Below are 23,306 nucleotides of genomic sequence, written 5' to 3'. Positions count from 1 at the left end.
AAAACACATCACTTATTTGATTAAAGACTTCTAATCAGCATCAACTGTGTTATGAAAGGCCAGGAGTTTTCCATATTTTCAATCTTGTGTTAATCATCATATTCATTCTCCACTGTGCCTTCAAATCTCTATGCACAATAATTTGGTGACAGATGATGTCTCTGTCTTCCATAGCCTCAGAATTCACTGCAGCGTAAGATAAGATGCACCTTTGTAGTGGAAAGAAGAGATATTCTCAGGGTGTTTCTCCATTACAAAATACAATCTCACCAATTTGTCTGCTATTTTGTGTTCCCTTCTCAGAGGGGGTGAACATTTCATTTTTACAGACTACAGTGTGAATTACTACTTTAGCTCTTGAAATGTGCAGTTGGAACTGGAATTTTTTTCTGCCAAAGAAGCAGATGCACAGTACCTTAATGACGGTGGTGTCAGCGTGTTATGTCCAATCCCCAAAACAACCCAGAGCCTGATATAATTTAGCAAAGTGCACATATATCTGCACAGTTTGTCAGTCTAATGGGATAAGAATGTCTCTTTCAAGGAAGCTGTTGAACAACGATTTTTATATGATAATACCTTCAAGGCTATAATACTGCCAGTGTGTTTCCTGACACTGGCAGGATGTGTAACAAAACCAAGGATAACAAAAATGCAAATATTTATTTTTTACTATTGCCAGTATTTGGGAAATGAGCCGGGAAAGTGTTAGGGAAGGGCTCATACTTCTCTTTCAAGAATGTTTTGTGAGGTCTTTCAGTGCAGTCTGCACCAGATAACATCAATCCTTTGGGATTACTCAATCATTTTACACATATGAGAAAACTATTAACATCTCCATGACACAGCAAAGTATTAAGCATCCAGAGTGCTTAATGTGAAAAATACTGAAATCATAAAGTTTTAAAATGTAAATATTCACCAAAGACTGCTATTTCAAAACAAGCTCTAAATCAGAAATTGTCATGTTCTGTGTCAGTCTTTTAAGCAGCCATCTCAAGAAGCATAGCAGTGCAGAAAGAATAAAATACTTGCAGCTTTAAATTTTTTTTAGTTACATACATTGTGTAGTGAAACACGGAGATTTGACCTTGTACTGGTATTTCCTTTCTGAATTACTTTGGATTCTAATTCAGTAGAAAATTGTGCAGGACAATAAAATATGAAGATACTGATAGCATTTGGTCAAAGTCCTTGCTTATATCTATTTTTCAATACCCTTAATATTATAAATTCTAATTAAAATTTGATTAATGCAAATAAATTAACAATTTCAAAGTACAATAACTTTAAACAATTATTTGGTGTGGAAGTGTGCTCTCCTCTAAGTATTAAACTCTGTGTGTTTGGTTAAATTTACTATAAATGCTAAAAGCTGTATTTTCATTATCCAAGAAACTTTTGCATAACATGTTAAATAAATACTTTCTGCAAAAGCTTCTGAGGTAAAGTGGGTTAAAAAATCATAAAAAGCTTGTATTCCTCAAGTAGCCACATCAAAACCAATAGTTCCTACTACTGCCTTACATTTCTTTTGTTTTTCACCTAATTTGTATAGATTGTCCTTTATATTTATGCAGAATGGACTTTGAATTTGTGAATAATTTCCACATTCTATTGTTTTCAAGTACAAAGCTTGTTTGCTTTGTTCAGTAAAACGTGGCTTTGTTCAGTCAGAAAGTACACCCAGTCCTGAGGACTATGCATGGTTTTTAAGTATTTCTGCTTAGGATCACCAGACACCATCAGCAGTTCCGCGTGAAATCTTTTCATCATGAACTGCGCATTACAAAGTATCCTGTGCGAACAAAAGTCAGTTTTCATTAGCTGTGTGATTATGGCGAATGACAGCAACAGAAATATTAGTTTGGCCTCAATGCATTTTAAATGCAGTTTTAGAAGTCTATTTCCAGAAGAATGTTACTGAACTAATTGGGAAACAACTTATACTTCAAGGTCTTGAAAGTTTGCAGATGTGGATCACTTCTATTTGTCAGTTAAAATAAGGAAACTCATAAGACTTTTAGTACACAAAGCCTTTGAAAATAAACTCTAAGCTTACAGCAATCTCAGGGGTTACTACAGCATGGAATGTGTTTGGTTGCAGAGTCTCCTGTGCAGTGAATCTTAATGCAGAATTAACTTATACCGTATCAGACATGCCGCCCTTTAGCTGATAATATATTTGACCTCTTATCATTTTACAGCCCATTGGTGCTTTGAACCCAAAGAGAGCTGTCTTCTATGCAGAACGATATGAGACATGGGAAGATGATCAGACACCACCTTATCATTATAACACCCACTACTCTACATCTACTTCTACCTTGGCTTGGCTTGTTCGTATTGTAAGTATTTCTGGATCCTGGTTTTCATTAATATCTTTATTTAAAGCATCTATTCTGTCACTTATGATTGTTTTGTTTTGTTTTTATGAAAACACCCTTCTATAGAATCTCATTGTTCTTCCCCACCTTAAAATCTCAGATCTAGATATTTTTTATATACTTATTTGTAGTGATCAGGGGGTCCTTCCTACCCAAACAGTCCAAAATAAATTTAAACATAAAATTGTGGTGGCATAAGGATGTATACAATGAGAAAAATGCATCTAAAATGAAATCCACCCCCCAAAAATATATCTAGAGTATAGGAATCTGATACTACTCATATTAATTTATTATTTTTTAGCTAGGGACAGATCCATGCAATATGAAAAAACAAATCTTTTGTAAGAACATTAAACTGTTACATCAAGGGAGGAATTATATAACCAGTTTTATATTAAAGAAACATTGGGTAATATTTTATGCAAATGAACTATGCTTCTAAATTAATGAGTTTCTCTAGAGTTTTCAGAAGTGTAGTAATTTGGATTCTAACTTCAATCTGTTATGTCAGTTCTGGAAATCTCATGCTCCTATGACTAAAACCAGATCTGGGGAAGGGGAAGGGGACCAAACTTCAAAGATAGAATGAATCTGAATTCAGTGTATATGTTAGCACAATTATTTACAGAATAAAGAGTGTTGATGAGACACTGAAGGTTTCACAGAAAAACCTGAATTAATAAAAAATTGAGTGACTGTGTAATTACTTAAGTTAAAGTACACCCTGCAAATAAAAATCTGTTGCATAAGGTGTATTCTAAGCATGTTTTGCACACAACAAAGTAAAACAGAGCCACACAAAGCTTGATAATCGAGTTTTCACTCATCTCAACTTCCCTTAGACATATTCATTTTTTTCTGCTCAGAAGGGAATTCTTGTTTCTGTGAGTTCACGATATACTTCTTAAACTATGTGAAACTAAGTGTTGAATACACTCCTGTGTTGGATGACCACTGTATTTCTTTTAAATGTTTCTAAATTATTAATCTACTGTGTCCATTTCATGGTACACATGTGCTTCTTTGTTGCTTTAAAGTAGATTAAAAGCAGTAGTTTTATTTGCATGGTTATCTATTAATTTTGTCTGCTGTACAGCAAAAGATCCCCTCTTGCTAGTCAGCAAATTCTCAGCACTGAAAATCTAGTTACAGGCTGAATGTACAACACACCAAGGAATATTCATTTCCTGTATTAGGTTGATTCAGTGTCGTTTTTACTACTGTTTTTTATGTAATACTGTAGATGGTCTTGCTCTCTTTGTGTTCTCACCTGAAAGAGCAAGAGGACAAGGTCTTTGCCTGGATGGCCTTGCAATATATGGCCTTACAAATTAAATTTGTTAGAGCAAATTATATATGTGAGCATAGAAAGCAGAAGTGGAAACCACTGTTATCCAAAGAAGATGTTGCCAGTGGAAAGGTGAAAACGACAGATAACTTAAATACAGGGACACTCCTACACAGGTATTTTAAAGATTATTTAAATATGATTGACCAGCAAAGAAAAGCAATCTCTAATGGGAGTAGACAACAAAAGTGAGAGAAGACAAATCCAGGGGAAATTTGAACCTCAGTAAAGGAAAAAAAGATATGGTAAGACTGGATAAGACAGCAAATGGAAAGCCTAAATAGATATTTGAAAATAAGTCTGTATAGAGGAAAAGATTATGGCAATGAAGGATATAAAGTCATAGTGAACTACAGAGAGATATTTTTGTTACAAAATAAAGGGTGAAATATCCTAAGGCAGAAGTTTGTGCCAGTGACATTGATAAGTAAGGCTAGGTCAGATTTCTGTACATTAAAGTAGTATTTCTTGCTCATTAATTTCTTGAGCTAGAGCTTTGATATATGTTTGTGAAGAAGACTTTGTAAGAAAAGGTAAATTACAGATTAGTCCAGAAAGAGGAAGGTGACATGAAGAGATGCAGAGATTCAGACAGAAAAATGCTTTCAGTATTTTGAAAGTCTGGAGAAGAGTGATGGGAAAAGATGTGTTACTGTAGAGCTTTTGGTAGAAAGTGGCAACAAACTGAGAATGAAGGACAGGAGTACAAATTAAGCCATCGGAGAAGACTGTGAAACCCAAAGAACAAGAGAAAATGAAAAGCAAACGAGAAAGGAAAAAGCAAGGAAACAAATGAAAAATATAAGACAAAAAGATATTTGAAAATGAGAGTTTAGATAGCAGCAGAACAAAACAGCATGTAGTAATGGGGATCCTAGGGGAGAAACTGCCTGCCTATAGACCTTAGTATTAGAGGAAACAGTATTTGCTGTAGGTAAGAAAGTTTCAGCCACTCTGAAGTATATACATATATATAGAGAGAGAATTTTGTAATTGCCATAAAACCTTAAAAATAATTTTAAGTCTTGCTTTTCAGCTTTGACAGATGCAATCTGGTTTCTGTCAGTTGTCTTCAAAACATTGCTTTTAATATCATATTTTTTAGTCAATTCTGTGATAATCTGTTCCCTTGTGCATTATATTTCCCTCAGTTGCTTTCCCTTATCTGATGTATTTGTGGTGGGCTGGCTCTGACTAGATGTCGTACCCACCAAAACTGCTCTACTACTCCCCACTTCAGCTGGGCAAGAGAAAGAAAAAATAAGGAAAGACTCATGGGTTGAGATAAGGGCAGGGAGAGATCCCTCACTAGTTACCATCATGGGCAAAAAGGATGGGGAAATCAGCTTGGGGAAATTAGTTTGAATTATTACTAATCAAATGAGAGTAGGATAATGAGAAAATAGTCAAATTTTAAAACCATCTTCCTCCCAACCTCTCCCTTCTTCTCTGGACTTAACTCCTAAATTCTCTCTCTCCTCTCCCCTCTGACACAGGGGAATGGGAATGGAGGCTGTGCTCAGTTCATCACACTTGTCTCTGCCACTCCTTTATCCTCAGAAGACTTCACATTCTTCCCCTGTTCCAATGTGGAGTCCCTCCCATGGGAGACAGTCCTCCATGAGCTTCTCTAAAGTGGGTCCTTCCCACAGGCTGCAGCTCTTCATGAGCTGCTCCAGCGTGGATCCCTCCCACAGGGTGCAGTCCCTCAGGAGCAGACTGCAACAGTGGGTCCCCTCTGGGCTTACAAATCCTGCCAACAAACCTGCCCCCACATGGGCTCCACTCTCCACAGAAGCACAGGTCCCTGCCAGCAAAGGCTTCCAGGGGCTCATGACCTTCCTCAGGCATCTACCTGCTGAGCCACGGATTCCTCCAAGGGCTTCAGGTAGAGCTGTATTCCCCTCTGGACCTCCATGGTCTGTAGGGGCACAACTGCCTCACCATGGGCTGCACCATGGGCTGCAGGGAATCTCTGCTCTGGAGCCTGGAGCACCTCCTGGCCCTTGTCCTGCACTGACTTTGTTGTCTGCAGATCTGTTCCTCTCACATATTCTCATTGCCCTCTCTAGTGTTCTTCTGCAGTTTTTCCCTGACCCTTCTTAAGTCTGTTGTCACAAAGGCACTTTGCTATAACTGACAGACCTAGCCTTGGTCAGCTAAGAAGCCAACCCTGTAGCCCCCCCAATACCAAAACTTTGTCACACAAACCCAATATATGTATTGTTGCCCTGATTCTTAAGATTTTCTAAAGCTTTCTGAGTCTGCATTCTAGTAGAGAACTTTCTGTAAACAACCCATTGTTTTGCATTCCTTCATAGTGGCGGAGAAATTTGATGTACCAGTAATTTGTCCAATGTCATTGGAGAGATGGCACATTCAGCCTCCAATCCACTGTCACCTTTGGAAAAGTATAAATGCTGGAGTCAGAAAATAAACTTCCTCTTTTTCACCTTTGCAATAGCAGCAGCTCGTGTCGTGTTTTCACGTGTCCTGTAGTGACACATGTATCATGGTAGTTTTTTAAAAGACACTGTATGCTTTAGCCTCCTGTGCAGTTAATTCTGATATCTCTGTTTCACCATTTCACCATATTCTGTTATATGTATTTTTGTGTAAATGAAATTGAATATTCATAGTTTATCGCTAGGTGACCTTATCACCTGAAGACTCACTTTCTTCATGTGCATTTAATCTGAAGCAGTGAATATTTAAGTTGCAGAAGACAAAATATTTTAAACCAAGAATGCCACATCAGAAAGCCATATGTGACTTGACCTGAAAAGTAGACAGAAGGAAAAAGTAATATAGAAGAATGAATTCTGGCTTGAATCACCTAGAATATGAATACCAGCATTGGTTTCAGATTTTTAGGAGAACTAGGATAGAGTTATGATACAATTGAATGTTCTCAATAATTGATGCTGAAGAAGTTATATTTGTGTAAATCAGTTGCATCTTCAAGGAAACAGTGACCAGTGTTTGAGAGCATGATTCTCTAATGTGGTAATCAAGATGTTTGTAGAGAATAATTGTCTTCCATTTGCTGTCACAATGACTGCATATTTGTACAAGGCAGAAAAAATTCTGGATTTATTATGAGTTAGATCAGATTGAGTTAAAACCAGTTTTTAGTAAGATTCAAAGATGAGGAGGATGTAATCTGGTAAACAGAAGTGAATTTGGGTCTTCTTCTTGTTAGATTTGAGCAGGACAATCACAGATATATCAGGCAAAAGGTGTGTGTCACTCTGACAAGCCCTTACATACTCTCTCTCTCGTCTTATAAATGGCTGGAAAGACATTTTTATTTCACATAGGATGTCTTAGAATGACCACATCTCTTCCTCCTCCCTCTACTCCCACCATAAATGATTCAAATGAGTCTGGGTACTCTTAAAAGGGAAATGGGGGAGAGAAATGCTATTGAATGGAAAAATTCATTGCTCTCACAGCTCAAGCTTGTGTTCAATGTAATCAAGTCCCCCATGAATTTCTCTCCTTGTTGGCAGTGAACAAGGCGTGAATTTTATTCAGAATATTAGGAATGAGTGAGATGGAGTATTAATGAAAACATTGTGCTGCTTTATAGCTTTCACAGCAACAAAACCTTTACATGAAATGACAGTAATTGGTATCATAGAATAACAGTATTCAAGTTCGTATATAGAATACGATATGAATTATATTTGTATAAGCACTTGGCTTCCCAGAGAATAAAAAATACCTTAAAATTATGTTAGAAGTCTGAGATAAAGCAAGTGAAAGCTCTGAATTTCTGCTAAGGATTAAAAATCCAAAAAGATAGGCACAACAGGCCATGTCAGGATAGCATAATAGGGCACCCTGTAGTGCTCAGCTACTAAAAGTTTAATCCTTGATTATGAATTTTATTGCTTTTGTATATTTGTCTCAGATGCTTAAAATAATGTTGTCATGGAAGTTTGGATTAATATTTTTACATAATTTATTGTAATTACATAATTTTTCTGGTTTCTGCTTCTTTTAAATCCGTTGACTGCTGCTGATTTCAGAACCTCTGCAATGATCCACAGTCTGATCCACAATAATATTCACAAATATTAGACATATCTTATAAAGAAAAGAGTGATGGGTAGAAGTTGTTAAAAGACAGAATTATTTGTGCTCAGATAAAGAACATATAATGTTTTTCAGTCAAAGGGGCAAGCTAGAAAACAGCATAATTCCTATTTCAAATATATGCAGATAACTGGGAGAAAGAATTAATTCAAAAGCAAAAGAATTCTAATATTGAAAAATATAAATTTAATAAAATTATAATATTAACACAATTTTAGGATAAAGTAATATAATCAAATTTCTGTAGATATTGTTTTCCATTTTGTACTTCTGGGTCTTGATCTTACACATTTTCATTTCTATTTTACATTGAATTCACTATATGGAGAACTGGAAAATCTGTATAGATAAAAAATTATTTTCTGTCAATATTTCAGTTCATTGTGGTAGTTTATACTACTCACCAAGCTGAGCTATTCTTAAATTTTAATATTCTATTTAAATTATAAATCTTTTCCTCACCACACAACCTTTCAATATTCACAGTGCGAATAAAGCCATTATACAATGAGATTTAGGTACCTCCAACAAGAAATTATATTGTGTTAATTTTGTATTTAAGTAAATTATTTTAATTAATTATTTAAAATATATTCGTATTCTCCGATTAGACTAAATGCTCAGATAGAGTATATTTATGAGGCACTGTTCTTTTGAATGTGTCTATTAAAAACAAATTTCCCATGTTTTAAGAGGAAAAAATTGATTAGAGTATTTTCTTCTTAGAACAAAAGTAGCCTGTGTTGACTGCTTTGCATGATAGAAAAAATTAATTGGGAAGACATGTGAAATAGAGAAAAAATGGTCTCTGGGAGTCAGAATTCCATCTTTTATTTTCCCCTTTTCTTGGATGTTTTCACTGTTTTTACATCTGTGCTTTCCTTATGTATATTTTAATTTCTCTTAAGGACTATGTAAACATAAATGTCTTCATACCTTTTTCATCTGGGGCAATATACACACAATGTGTATAATGTGGTATAATTCCTTCAAAAATTCATTCATGGGGGAGCTCCCTGACTTGTTTAAAAATTTCATAGAAGGAAACAGAGTGTGTTTAGAATAAAATTCAAATAATAGATGAGTAATTCCGTAATAAAATTTTGATTAACAAAATTTCCAGATTTCCAGATCAGGATATGCAATGAAATAAGTTTGGGTACGAATTTAATGAAAGGGACTTTCTTAAAAACATTCCCCATGAGACTTTGGCAAAGGAGGAATGAACATCCATCCCTGTAGGCACACTGCCAACTATTAGTTGAATAAGAGAGCTAATGGAGTAGTGGTGAAAATCCAGGTTTCTGCCAATGATCTCAGTATTCAGGTTTTACTGTCAAATTAAGGATTTGGTCCACTGTTAACCCCTTCCCTGCAGAGGAATGTAGTGACATCAAAATGGGTTATCCAGACTGTCTAATACCTGAGCTCTTCCTCCCCAAATTCTGGTAGCTGTTTCCATTTAGTATAAACTGGGATATGGCTTCAGATAGAATTAGCAAATGTAAAGACTCTAAATATTTAATCTCTGTACCTCTGCCCCAACATAATGATAAAGCTCCATATCCTGGAACCATAGTCTGCCTCATAACGACCATGGAGCCATTCATCTCACCTTGAAGCAAAGTGGAACCTACTGAGCTCTTTTCAGTTAAATGAAAACACAAAAAAGCTTTAGAGACAGGATTTTTTTAAAGGATTTTGACATACCAACATGCAAGGAGTAAACAAAGTCCAGTTATGTAAATAACACAAAATGTGGTGGTTGCAGTAAAGAAAGCAGTCATTGTGAACTGGAACTAGGCTATATGTGTCTGATGGGTAATTAGTCTTATGGTATAGAACTCAGGATTTGTTTGTGCAAAATGTATTAGTGCCAAGAAATATACTCAGATGTTCAGTGCAGAAACCCATGCATACAAATTACTATGAGGTGCCATGTTTTTCTTTAATTCTGCCTTTATGAAGTATTTTGATCTGCAAAAGGCCTTTGGATTTTGACAGAAACCTGCTGTACGAGTCCTTGTACTGTTTCCTTAATCTGTCATAATTTCATTAACTACAGGAGCCCTTTACAACATTCTTTCTAAATGCAAATGATGGCAAGTTTGACCACCCAGATCGAACCTTTTCTTCAGTGGCCAGGTCCTGGAGGAACAGCCAAAGAGATACCTCAGATGTCAAGGTAACATATATGCTAAATAAATAGATAAATATGCAATTTCATTATGGTATTTTTGTTTATGTAAACATAAAGAAGTGCTGTATTCTATTTCATATTTATATATATAGATCTCATTTCTTTATATTCATAACAGTAGGTATAGCATGAATAAATAGATGTTGATAAAGTTTATTGTTCTAACACAAAAATCAAAGATTCTTTGAAGTTGAGTGGACAAAAGATGGGATTTTTTTTAGAGAAAAACAACCTAACTGATCTAATTTAGATCAGATAATCAGGAGATGGAGAAAAGCTCAATAAATTGTTCTTTCCTGCTGTTAACTCAATATTTGGCCCACTCCATAAAACACAGCAGGAATTGGATTTGACCTTAAAGTGTCATATTGTTATAGCTTGCCTAGCTCTGGGTTTGCATTGCCTGGGGCAATTAATAAAGCATTAATGACAAGACCCATTTAAAATGTTGGCTTTTCTGTACAGCTTTAGCTTTTACTTGAATGTGCCTGGGGATATTATGCAACAATACACATTAGATTAAAACAACGTCTACACTATATACAGAAACAGCCAGAGAGCAGGGTGATTTTACTGCTGTTATTCCTTACCTTTGTATTTACCTTGTTAAATATAAATGGTTACTGCTCACAGACATGCAACCTTATCAGAAGGAAACAAAAATCTAGAAATATTTTGAATAATATGGTCCCTTCTTGATTCTCATTTTCTAATAATAAAGTAGGTAAAGGCTTCACTATAAAAATTGCTCTTTTTACAAAAACCCACATTTTTTACAGTGAACATGTTTCTCCTCTATTTATATGCTACCGCTCATACTAGGAAATGGTCATATTGCCATTATATTTTTATTTATATTTTTAATAATTTTATATTTATTTGTCTTGGCAAAGAAAAAGAAAAAAAAAAATGTATATTTGTCGACTTATTTTTATTCCAGAGCTCTTGTTTGCCCAAGTATTCCAACAATCTCAGAAGGGACAAATCATGTTGCTATTCAGCTACTTGTTAGAACAACAAATTGCAAATTGTATGGTCATCCTAGCGTATGGGAGAAAATGCTTTTTAAAGAAATCAACCTGAACCTTCTACAAAACATTTTATGTTTATTTGTGCTCCTCTGTGCATCAATAGTTTTTTTAAGTATCATCACTCTTACCCTTGTAAGAAAAACAAGAAATTTCCAAATTTGGAAGCAATTTGAGGTAATATCTACTATATCTCATATATCTTCAAAGTGCTAACATTTTGATTTTTACTTTTCAACTAAATCTGTTTTTCCCGGAATTCCACTAGAATGTCTGGGAGAGTGACTTCCTAGGAGTGGGGCTCAAACAAAGGATAAGAGCCTTAAACTGTGAAAAAAGGGAAGACAGTTGGAAGTGACTGTAATCTTCTTGTCTGGCTTTAGTACACAGGAGGAGGGCAGTTAAATACATCAAGGCATTGCAAAAGATAAAGGAATATCTGTGGACAGACAGAGAGATGGTATTCAAATGGGGAATATAATTAGTGAAAGGAAACTTCCTAAACTATCATCCAAATGAGTTATCAGTACAACAATTAACTGAAATGTTTGTCTGAAAATACCAGGAGTCTTGTGAACCAAGTGGGATAATTTAAACTGCTGCTGCCAGCCATTGCAAACATGAAGAAATTAAAGGTGGATAACAGCTGCAATGCAAAATGTATTTGTATTAAAAAACCACAACTTATCAAAATAAAACAAATATTAAAAAGACACTCAGAACCAGATACCTTCAGAAAAGGACAGCAAAAAGTGAAGAAATGAAGTAGCTATGTTCTTTAATACCACTGAATGTAGAAAGGGAATTGGGGATAGCAGGTAAAATAGTAAAAATTAAGGGTCAAAATTGCTCTAGGGGAAAGGCTGCAAAGTAAGGTGTTGCAGAATACATTTGGCAGTCTGCTGTAGAGCCCCTGAATCAGATTTATACATATATACACATTTCTGTTATGCCATTAGAAAGAGAAATACAACCTGAAGCTAAGACATTACAGAAAATCTAATACAGGAGGAACAGATGAGGTATGTTAGTCAATAAATGTTTTCTCCAGATAATCCCTGATCTGTCCATTCAGGGATACATTAGGGATTAAATGTCCTGTTTAAAACAGGGGTTTGTTAATTGTTGAAAATACAGGGAAGGTGGGTTTAAAAAATAACATTGAATTGATTTATTTTGAACTGATTCAGCTTAAGATGAAAATAGGTGAATAAAAGCAGATTCAAAAATGAGCAGAATTTTTAAGAGATGCTAAAAAAATAGAAAACATTCATCAATTATCTAACAAAAAAAATTCTGTAGAAATTAGGGTAGATTTAATAACAGCATCCCATAGATTGCACTACCAAAATAATTTATTATATATTAATACAAAGCCACTACTGGAATAAATCTACTGAGGTGTACTTCAATAGCCTGGGCAAAAGATGTCAATGCAATCCTATTTTGTCTTCAATTTAAGAAGGAAACTGAGATCAACAGGATGGCACAAAGTTTATCATTATACCAAAAATTTATCCTTAGGTTATAACAACTGGAATATCTCATGAAATCTAATTTCCACCTGAAACAGTCTGATTAGTCATTCATTCAGAGCTATTATGTTCTCAGAGAACATATGTTATTGTTTTCTTCCTTTTCCTTCTCCAGTTTTTAGTATGAATTCTTGCTGGATAAAGCAAATGCTTAGTGCTTTCTTTGCTGGAAACCATCAAGTGTAAGATATACCTACACTGGAGTTAGCCATAAGAACAAAAAATGTGTTTTAGGAGTTAGATACAGGTAGAAAAATGTGTGTATGTGTGGGGTAATTAATGTCTAAAGTGAAGACATAAATGCTATGAAATATGCAAACATTTGAAAGAGAGAAGAATTATTTCTCAAGGAATAAAGAGGGAAGGAACCTCAGAGGAAAGTGATCAGAGTGGAAAAATGCTCATTTAAGCAAGAGAGTGTGAAAAGTTAGGTTGAAGTTGAGTATTCTCTGAATTTGAATATACCCACAAAGGGAAGTAGCGAACTCCTTATTTGTAAAACTTTTTTTTTTCAAAGTAGACTGGCAAAGTGCTGGCAAGGCCCTTTGATTTGCAGAATCTCTGTTTCTTAGCGATCAATCAAGAACGAGTATAGCAGCTAATTGTTGCTGTTTGTTCCTTAAGATCTTAATTAATTTCATTTCTCAATGCCATTACATCAGGGCCAACTTTTCCCTGAGGCTTTGAAGCTCATTCTGCAAAATGATAGGAAAATGAACTCTTATTAATACTACAAATACTTATTTTTTTCAGATTAGTTGTGCTACTGCTTAGAATGCCTTGCAGGCTTTTCAAACACTTTAACCAAGTTTTCAGGGACTTGAAAAGCAGTGAGGTTTGGGGAACTACTAAGAAATCCCCTCAAAATTTCTGACCATTTTTGTCACTGTCCTAAGGGCAGCATCCACTCTCTTGCACAACAGAAAAGCTTCAGCTCTGAGTGTGTGAATTATAGAAAAACTAGTGGTCAGCTGTCTAGCAGCTTCTAGTATTTATCCAGCAGTCCTGTTAGAAAGTCTAGAGTGTGCAAAAGAGAAGGCATACTCTCTGTTAAAGTTTTCTGTATACTTGTGTAGCTTCTTCTGGCTCCATGTGTAGCTGTACATGGGGGGAAGGGCCTCGCAGTGTGGATTTCCTTGTGATATACATGCTGTAAATTCTTTTCCCATCCTAAAGATTTTTTTTAATTTTTATGGTAAATATTTAGTGTATGGAATAGAGGCTATCCATCAAAGTAGCAAACTTTGAAAACTGTTAAGGCTAGCAAGTGTTCATTATTCATGTATTCCTTATCATACAGTTGAAATTCTTCTGAGCTGCTTTAAGTACATTTAGCTCTGATCTTACTAATCTCATTAATTATTGTGGCGCAGGTTATGAAATTATTTTAAAACATCATATGTAATGAATTAATCTGACAGACTTCATTGCTGTGTATTGTAAAATGGCCAAAATTTTTGCTCTCAAGTACTGTATTAAACAATTATATTAAGTGTCTATTCTTTTTAACAAGGTCTAATTTAAAAAGAAAAAAAGGTTTTTTGTAGGAAAGTAAAATATGGAAGGTTTTTTATATCAGTTACTGTTTAAGAAAGAGGTATAGTATTTTCAAGTGCTTCAGTAAGTGCTAAAGTAGGTCAATTTTTATTAATGAACTGAGATTTTTAAGTGCTGCAGATGCTTTCCACAACTGTTCTTTTACAGCCTCAATGTTGTCTGAAAAAATACATCCAAAACACTTTCACAGAAATCTGCATTAAAATTTAAAAACCAAATACCTGGAATTTGCAGAAGAATGTGTATCTCTTTAGGAAGCTACATTTCTGTGTGTCCAGCTCCTTTCCTCCCATGCTTGCCTCCTCCCTGGCATTCCCTCTCTCTTTCTTCCTTTCTTTTCCCTCCTTCACTCTCCCCTTTAAATATGTGTAGTCTCTTCTGGGACTGAATTATTTCACACTGAGCTAATGAAATAGGGCTGTGGCAGTAGCTTAATCAGCCTGAAAACAAGCTGTAATTCTGGCATCTCAAATTATGGCAAAAAGTAGACCACCTTTGAAAAATGAAGTGTATGATAGATTATTGCTCAATAAAGGATTAAAGATTTATTTAGACCATTTTGTTCCTTATTCTCAGGTTGTTTTGGTTCATTTTCAAGAGACTCTTTCACCTACAGTGGATAAAACAGAATTAATCCAGTATGTGCTGTGTTAGAGTGGTAACACACAAGGGAGAACCTGATAACACAGTTTATTTTATTGTCTCCCTTTATCAACATCGACCTTCTCTTGAGATAATCAGTACAAGCTGGAGGAAGAATGAGCGTTCGTGGGCTGACCTTTGAGGAAGCAAGTCACCCGGAAATGACCATAACTTGGCCAGTCAGCTTGCACATTTTTTTCCTTTCTAACCCCCCCACCTCCCCCTCCAGTTTTTGATAACATTGACTTCCCCAGAACCTCCTGTTCAGACACTAATCTTTCCTAATACCTCTCAAACTTGTTATATTACTTTTTGAATAGTCTGTTTAGAAGTTAGAAAGCTAACTCTGACAAAATGTCAGTAAAGTGCCTTAGTGTGAAATGGAGGAACTCATGACTGACTCATTGACCCAGTACTAGACTCTTGTGGAATTAATGGATGCCAGGGGATCAACCTTTTGGGAAGAAAAGAAAGAAAAAGACATGGAAGCTTTAAAACCTTGAAGTGAATTATACTAGAAAAGTGGAAACGTCTGGGTTGAATTTGATTTCATTGTAAGGCCATAAAATGGCATACCCTTAGCAAAACATATTAAACAGAAATGTCAGTTTTGATGCAAGCGGTGTACAATTATAATAGTGTTAATAGCAGTCCTCTATCACCTGAAGACATATTTTTAAAGTTTAATTTCTCAGCAGTTTGGATTTGTCACAGGCTTGTAAATCAGAAAATGCATTTGGGGGATGCTTTGTTATATGAAGACACAAGGCATATAATACTGTTAACTATACCTTGGGGTTTTAGTGTAGCTATTAAAATAAACAAGATATCACATTTACAGACAAGAAATGTCTGTTATAATATTCATTTTGCTTTTTTTTATTTTAATACATCCTTCAGTAGCTTTACTGCATCATTCTTCATGTGAGAAGAGCCAAGCTTCCTGAGCAGTTTGAAAAGCAGCTGACTATTAAATGATGGAAAGCTAACCTGTCTTATTAGAAGTGTGAATGAAAGGGGTGCAGAGGAGGTTGCCAGTTGATGAAATGTCAAGGACAACTAGACAGAAATTACTGCAAATATATTTAGATCACTAAAATCCCTATTTTTATTAACTCTTTGAACTCTATATATTTCTTGTGGTAAGAAATTACCCATGACAGGTAATGTACTCAGAAAGATTTATTTAGAACCTTCAATGGGTTTTGGCAAGAGCAATGAAACCAGTAACATTTAATGAATCGTGTCAGTTAATGCAAAATTATAGGTCAGCTGAGTTGCATGCAATAACATATGCATTTAAAATGCTTAATTGGCATGTGAATATTTAAAAAAGGCCAGACTTTTAAAAGTTTGGTTTTCTGTGTCTTTTTTCTTTGCATTCCCTCATTTTATGCCTGCTAAATTATGTAACTTGTAGGGAAGCTGTTTTATAGGTTTGTTTGTTTTGATATTTTCCTTCAAGTCTTGATATGCACTGGCTGACACAATGTGTGTATTGTAGGAAAAAATATTTTAATATTTGTGTTTCATTAGGTTTGTAGCTTTAAACCTAAATTTCTCATGGTAGCTTCAAACTAGCATTTCTTTGCACAGACTTGGCTTTACATTTACCTTTTACCACTAGTGCCACTGAAGGTGCAATAGGATTTTTAAGAAACCTCTTATCAACTATTTTGTCTGTCAAGAAGAAAGGAGATTCAGAGACAGAAGGTCCTCTGTGTCCTATCCCTTGACGTAAATACTATCTCTGAGATACATTTTTCCCCTGCTAATTTTTGAGTCTCCTTGTCCCTATCTTCAGGGTGAATTTAGCAATGACACTTCTGAAGTATGAAACTGGTGATTTGTAAAAAGCTGTGTTGTATGACAAATTACGCTCTGCTCTGAAGTGAATGAAAAATAGCAGATGCTGTCAGAAAAGTATGTGATCTCCATTTCCAATGTAAAGACTACAAAGGTTGACAATAACATTTATTTTGGCTTCTGTGTGATGAACATGTGACAAAATATGATATGGCCAAAGTATATAAAGAAGTAAATTAAATTATGGACTGTTTAGCAATAAATCTACTAGCTGATTTGGGAAGGTTAGAGGACTATTTTGCATTTCTGTAACAAAAACAATGGAGCAATACATCATTATCCTTAATTTAGACTTTTAGGAGCTTGAAGGCTTTAAATCTGGTAAATAATGCTTTTCAAACATGCAGTAAACAATATAAAGAGAAAACAGTAATTTATTCTCAGTATCTGGGATGGATTGATAGCTAAGATGAGAGAATATTTACTTAGATTGCATAATGAAGGATTGAGGGCAGTTATTAGGTTAAACTCCCCAGATGAAGAACACTGAGACCTGTTGATGGAATAATTGTAGAATTGCTCTCACTCAAATTCTGGGACAACAGGGTAGACAGATATCTTGCAGGATAGCTGTCATAGCTGAACGTCATCTGGAATGGAGGAATGGACACAGTCACCTCTCTGAATTTCACCCTGAAACAGCTATTTATTTGAAGTGTCTGTTTCCTGTCCATAACAGAAAAAGTACCAAAAGAGCAGCTCTCTCAAGTCATAATCTTTATTAGAATATGAACTGGCACATGCTTGTTTGTGAAACAAAGGAAAACCAAACTCTGGCTGAGAAAAATGTTAATAGTCTTTGAAAATAACTCTAGCCCTTGCTAGTGTTATCTTTTCCTGCATTTTTTGTACATTCTTGCAACTTTCAGTGGCTTCTTAGTTAACATGATTCTCTCTGGGCCCCAGTTGTCATCTTGCCGTCTCCTCTGAGGTTCGTTCCTGTCGGCTTCTTTTCCCAGGAACCTCCTGGGCTCCATCCTTTCTGCCTCGCTGTCCTTGCTAATCCTTCCTCTCTCTGCCTCTCCCCTTTTATACTTCTCTCAGTGAAACATGCTCAGGGGCCCTGAGGAAGAGGATATTTGCCCTTCTATGCCCAGCCACTGCTTGCCTTTGGCATGAGATAGAAGAGAGCTTCTTCAATTTGTCACAGCAGAATAAACACATAAAACCAAAATTTTTATCACATATCTCTAGCTTGGTTGTATTTTCTATTCATCTAAGTAGCTAAATTCATGAATCTGAAGTTCATGTGTACAGGATGCCACAGGCTTTCATATCTGTGCCTGTGTTTTAGTATATACTAATTCATCCTCTAGAAATGAGAAAGGGATATATTTATCTGAGCTATTTTTAAGCACTGTGATTTCTTAGTTCTAGTAAATAGTGGAGACAACAAAATTACAAGAGGAACATCAAATGTTGCTAAAGAAAACTGAATGGTTAATACAAAGTATGAGAAATATGCAAGTATCTGGGAAAGGTCACATGTGACATGGCTCACATTTCAAGAAAAATTTCAATTCATGCTAAATAGTACTCAAATAAGCAATGTAATTGTAGGCTGCACTAAAAATAACACTGAAGAGAATGCTGAGACTATAACACAGTGGGTTAGTTCATCTCTTTTAAATACTATGTTTAAGGTTTTTTTACTTTGACTGAAAAAAAAACCAACAAAACAAACTACCAGGAGATGTTCAAGTGAAATTATTAGGATTCTAGGGAGAGTGTTATTTGAAGAGGATTCAGAAGTCTGGCACTGGTTAATTTCCAGAGCACAGGAATAAGACAGCTCAAACTAAACATACACAACACAATAAATCTTATAAAGAAAGTTAATCACATACTTTTGTTTGTTCTATTTCTATTTATGTTTTCTGCTATACCAGACAAGGGAACATTAAATTACCCTGAAAGCAAAGAGCAGCAAAGAAAAACTTACTAAATAGAAATACCATTAAAAATACTCAGTGACTTAAATCCCTTTGTTTCAAGATACCCCCACAGTCAAAAGGTTAGTAGAATTCAGTTAAACACTAGATGTGTCTCTGGATAGCAGAAATCTTTCAGATATGGTAGATGTAAAAGTCCACAGTTACATGCTATGACATTTAAAACTGAAAAAGGAAATTCAGCAAATAACTTTTCTTTAATGGAATCTAAGGACTTGGTCGCTGTAACATTGCAGGTTATTGTGCCACCATATTGAATAAAAATTGATAGTAATCACAACCAGTGCTATGTGCTTCAAAGCTTTTATACAAAGTAGGAACAAACTTTTCTAACTTTTTCCTTAATAAATCCAGCTTCATTTGAATATTTGCTTTAGGATTAACTTAGACTTTTTGATATTTCTGAGGTCTTTATGAATTTTTCCTTTTTTTTAAGGCAATGCTCTTAGTTTGTCAGTGATTTATGTGGTAGTACATGTTGGGCAGTGAGTTTTGAGTTAGTGATTTGTTGAAGCCCTGAAAGATTTCTGTATAGTTTTCTCCAACTGTGAGTATCATTAATTCTTCTTTGGGCTCCATTAGAGAAAATCAAAGGTCTTTCTTTGGAGCCTGAGATTTAGTGAATCATGTTTTGGGGGAAGGGGGGAAGATTGCTTTTAGAAATACTCTGAATAAATTAGAGGTGTCTATAATAAAACTTAAGATAGGCATTAAATGAATCTTTTTTCTTTTAACATTATAGGATATTCAGAATTTCTCTTATTTTGTTTTTGCTCTAGTTTCTGTTTTATACGTACTCTAGCTAATAATTTAATTATTTTTTTTCTTTTTGGAATTGTAGCTTCTTTCATAATGAGTTATTAATGTTCAGGCATATCTGTCTCACTTGGTTAATGTTTTATACTAGTTAGATACTGATTAAATTTTCATTTTAGTCTAACCTATATTAGTATACTATGATGTAAAGAAGTAATTAAATTGTCTTCCTAAACATACTTAAAATTGTAACAAATACACTTTTTTAAAAATTACTTTATAAATTTGAAAGATTGCTTTAACTATTCTATTCTCTATGGACCTGCAGATCAGATTTAATTAGATAAGTTTGTGTCTGCAGTAGGGTTGGTTTTGCTTCGCATATCTGCAGCCTTTGAAAGGACCACAAAGAGACTTTGATTTCAGGTGCTGTGTCATCAGTTTTGATCATGTTACACAACTGAATGCCATAATGCTTTTAACAATGTAATTTGGTGAATTTAATCCATATCTGGATATTAGGGAAGACATAGTGGGCTTTAAAGCTTTCTTGTTTTTATTGCAGTTCAATACTTAATGCTAAATTAACAGGAACAAATAGCAATATTCATTGTCAAAATGGATTCCTGTTTAGCTATTCTGGAAATTGGGAAAAAATTCACACCCTAAGTTCCCTATTATTTATTATATGTTGCAGTTATTGATCTTTCACTTTTTAAGTATCCTGCATATCTGTTTGAAAAACATTTGTTGTACAGATATTTTTCCCTCTGTGTATTCTTGAATTTTTCTTACAGTAGAAAAAGATCTCCACCATGTATTATTTTTTATTATCTAGGTAATAAACTTACTACCTTTTCTTATGCAATTAAAGAATTAATGAAAGTAAGATCAAGACACATTTATATCTGCAAATTTTCCCCTTTTGCATATTTTTGTTAAATAATAATTTAAAAGTCCAATATAGTCTCATATTGAAGGCTTAGCACAAATAGTCTCATATTGAAGGCTTAGCACAAATTTTCTTGTACCTGTTATTCTGAAGAAGTCTCCTTTACTCACATGCACTGCCTTGTCTAAAGTTGTGCTTTTCACAAAAGCAGGTATGGGAAAAACAAAGTTTGAGTATTTCATTATGTGGAATACATTTTACTGTAAGTCAAAGAAAGCAGGATATAAAATTCCTTTAAAAAGGTGCACAGAAACAGTAAAAAAAAAAACAGGAATGCTTCAATATGTAGTACAAGAGAACCTGATTCTGGGAGTACCATTTAGCATCTATTTTAAATGTGAAGTCTTATTGTGTGTTTTCTCCCTGCTAGGAGTTAATTCCAGAATTTTACTACCTACCTGAGATGTTTGTCAACAGTAATGGCTACAATCTAGGAATCAGGGAAGACGAAATTGTTGTGAATGATGTTGACCTCCCTCCATGGGCCAAGAAGCCTGAAGACTTCGTCCGTATCAACAGGATGGTAAGCTATACTTTAATTTAGTCTAAGGGATTCTATATTTTAGCAAGCTAACCTAATTATGTTTTTCATCTCTTTAGAAGTAGATTTAGAAAAATTAAAATAAAAAAGCACAGAATTTTCATTCTGCCTTTCTTGACAGAACCCTTTATTTTATAGTAGACTTTCCTTCCATGTGCACTGGTTATGGAAAGTTAAATTTACTCTCTCATGAAAAAGCATCAGACATGCATGAGCCTGGCAATACAAGATAGCCTGAAAAATTTATGTCTGTTCCTCCTTGCCATCTTCTACATCAAAAATTAAAAGAATACTATAAATGCTGATATCTTGCAAGCCATCTTGTAGTCATTATTCCCCTGAAGATATGCACTTCCTGTTCATCAAGATGAACTGGAACTGTAGAAATGTGAACATTAGCAAACAACTGCAGCCTTTGAAGAAATTCTGCAAAAGAACTACTCTGATGTAAATCATCATGTGCCCTCCAGAACTTAAGCAGAAAAAACATTTTTTGGTGTATATTTTTAAAAATTTTGATAGACAATTATTTTATTATGGATAAAGTTAATGCATGTGTATGCTTTTAGTAGTTTTTAGGAAAAGCAAGGTTTATTCAGACGCTTTGGCCAGCAATACCTCAATTTATGGTATTGTTCTGGAAATAGTTTTTCCTTAATATGCATATTGCTTGTCTTTCTTTAAGAGTCAGGACTGTGATTTCAGTAAGCTGTGGGTTTCCATATGGTTGCTGAACTGCTCAGTTTATGCCTTATTTCCAATAGTGCTTTTGTGGTAGCATTGCAAGTCTAGCAATGTGTTGAATTGTTGGGGTTTTTTTTACTGATCAGTTTGGTAATTTAATTTTAATAATTGTCTATTTAAAGAAAATTGTTCTTTGGGAGTTGATAGAAAAAAAATAGCTCTATGAAGTTCCAAAGAATAGAAGAATATTATAAAACCAAACCTATTCCTAGATGTAGATGATTTAGAAGTGTTCTTCATTTAGAAGAATAAGTGGTTTGACATATGTACAAGTCTCCTAAGGACGTGATGGCAACCTCATCACTTGAGACATGAAATGTACTACACAAACCAGGAGAAATGTATTCTGTCATTGACAGGAAGAAGCTGAACAACATTTCTTGGCTGATTTATCTTATACCACATATATTGGAAAATTCTTTTTAAAAACAAGCAATTGTCTCAGCTGCTGAAAATAAATTCAAAAACAATTTTGTTAGAAAAGGAGGTGTACTGAAAGGATCACTGGAGTCCATCTGAATTCTTGAGTGTGGCATGTGCAATCACAGGCTGGTGTCTCTGGAGTGCCCATGTTGCTGCACAGAGCTATTTTTTGGGTTGTGGTTGTGGCTAAACCCAAACTGAGCCCAGGTGCAAGCAGACTAAAGTTGACCTAGAGGATCGGTTTTGACATCTGAAAGAACAGAAGTGTGATTCCTTGGTGAAAATGGAGAAGCAAGCTGCCACCTATTGGGGGATATAATGAGAGATGCATATTAAGGACTCCCATTCTTAAATTTTGCAAAAATTATATTTTCTTTCCACAATGTAGGAGTTATTACTAGGAGGATAAAAGGCACTATGTGATAAGAGATGACCTGGAAAAAAGCTTAAGCTTTATTTAATTTCCCTTGTGCAATTCCTGCTCTTTAAAAAGTAGCATAGCAGCTCTCCACAGAAAAGTTTCATGCTGTTGAAGAAAACATCTGCTTACATGAATTTAGAGTATAGCATTTAGTCCTCTTTAGGGCTACAGGACTTGACAGAGAGATAATGAGTGGTTCCACATATGTGTAAGTATGCTCAGACTGCCAGGAGACAGACAAACTGATGTTAAGACGAGTAGTATCATAATTGCAGGCTCCAAATAATTGAGTACATTTCAGATTCTAAAATCACAAATTATAACCCATTTATATGAGACCCTTCCTCTAGTGTTTTCCAGCCCTTTCCTCAGAGATATGAGCATTATGCCGTTTTTGTGCAGTTTTGCAGGAGGTGTTTTCTGCATGGCTTTCATTCACCCTATCATCTACTTTTAGCAAGAGCATAATCAGTAGCTAAAATTAATCTCTACACTGATACATGCTGTCTTCAAATGAGCAATCAGGAACCATGAAAATGATAATAAAGTTTGGAACTGCCTACAAAACAGGAGAAAGAGGCATAGATTTATTTGAATTAGATGTAGAACATAGACTGAAAATCACCTTGGGAGGAAAGAATTGAAGATAATAAGAAGCAGAAGTCTGGAAACCAAAAATAGTACCAAAAATAGAGCAGCAGCAAGGTAGGGGTGACAATGAACAGCAATTAGATTAGATAAAATTCTGTAATTCTATATCCACCAGAAATAAATGTATTTTGATGCCATCTATGGAGAATCATTACATCACAGAGGATGTAAACAGTTGTACCTATCTATGGTTCTTTTG

The 23,306-nt window shown here is 34.9% G+C and overlaps 1 protein-coding gene across 5 annotated transcripts in view; it reads left to right on the top strand.

The window, feature by feature from the left end:
* Nucleotides 1-23,306, top strand: part of NBEA (neurobeachin) — a 451,486-nt gene that overhangs the window by 375,993 nt on the left and 52,187 nt on the right. For all 5 annotated transcript variants that reach the window (XM_021541930.3, XM_021541926.2, XM_021541925.3 and 2 more), the window contains 3 exons: nt 2,208-2,348; nt 9,905-10,024; nt 20,698-20,850. In XM_021541930.3, the coding sequence (XP_021397605.2) occupies nt 2,208-2,348; nt 9,905-10,024; nt 20,698-20,850 (414 nt within the window). The remainder of the gene's footprint in view (nt 1-2,207; nt 2,349-9,904; nt 10,025-20,697; nt 20,851-23,306) is intronic.

Source organism: Lonchura striata, chromosome 2 (assembly GCF_046129695.1).
Source record: "Lonchura striata isolate bLonStr1 chromosome 2, bLonStr1.mat, whole genome shotgun sequence".
Lineage (NCBI taxonomy): Eukaryota > Metazoa > Chordata > Aves > Passeriformes > Estrildidae > Lonchura > Lonchura striata.
The sequence above is the reverse complement of the archived record's forward strand: the minus strand, read 5'-3'. Positions and strand labels throughout refer to the sequence as shown.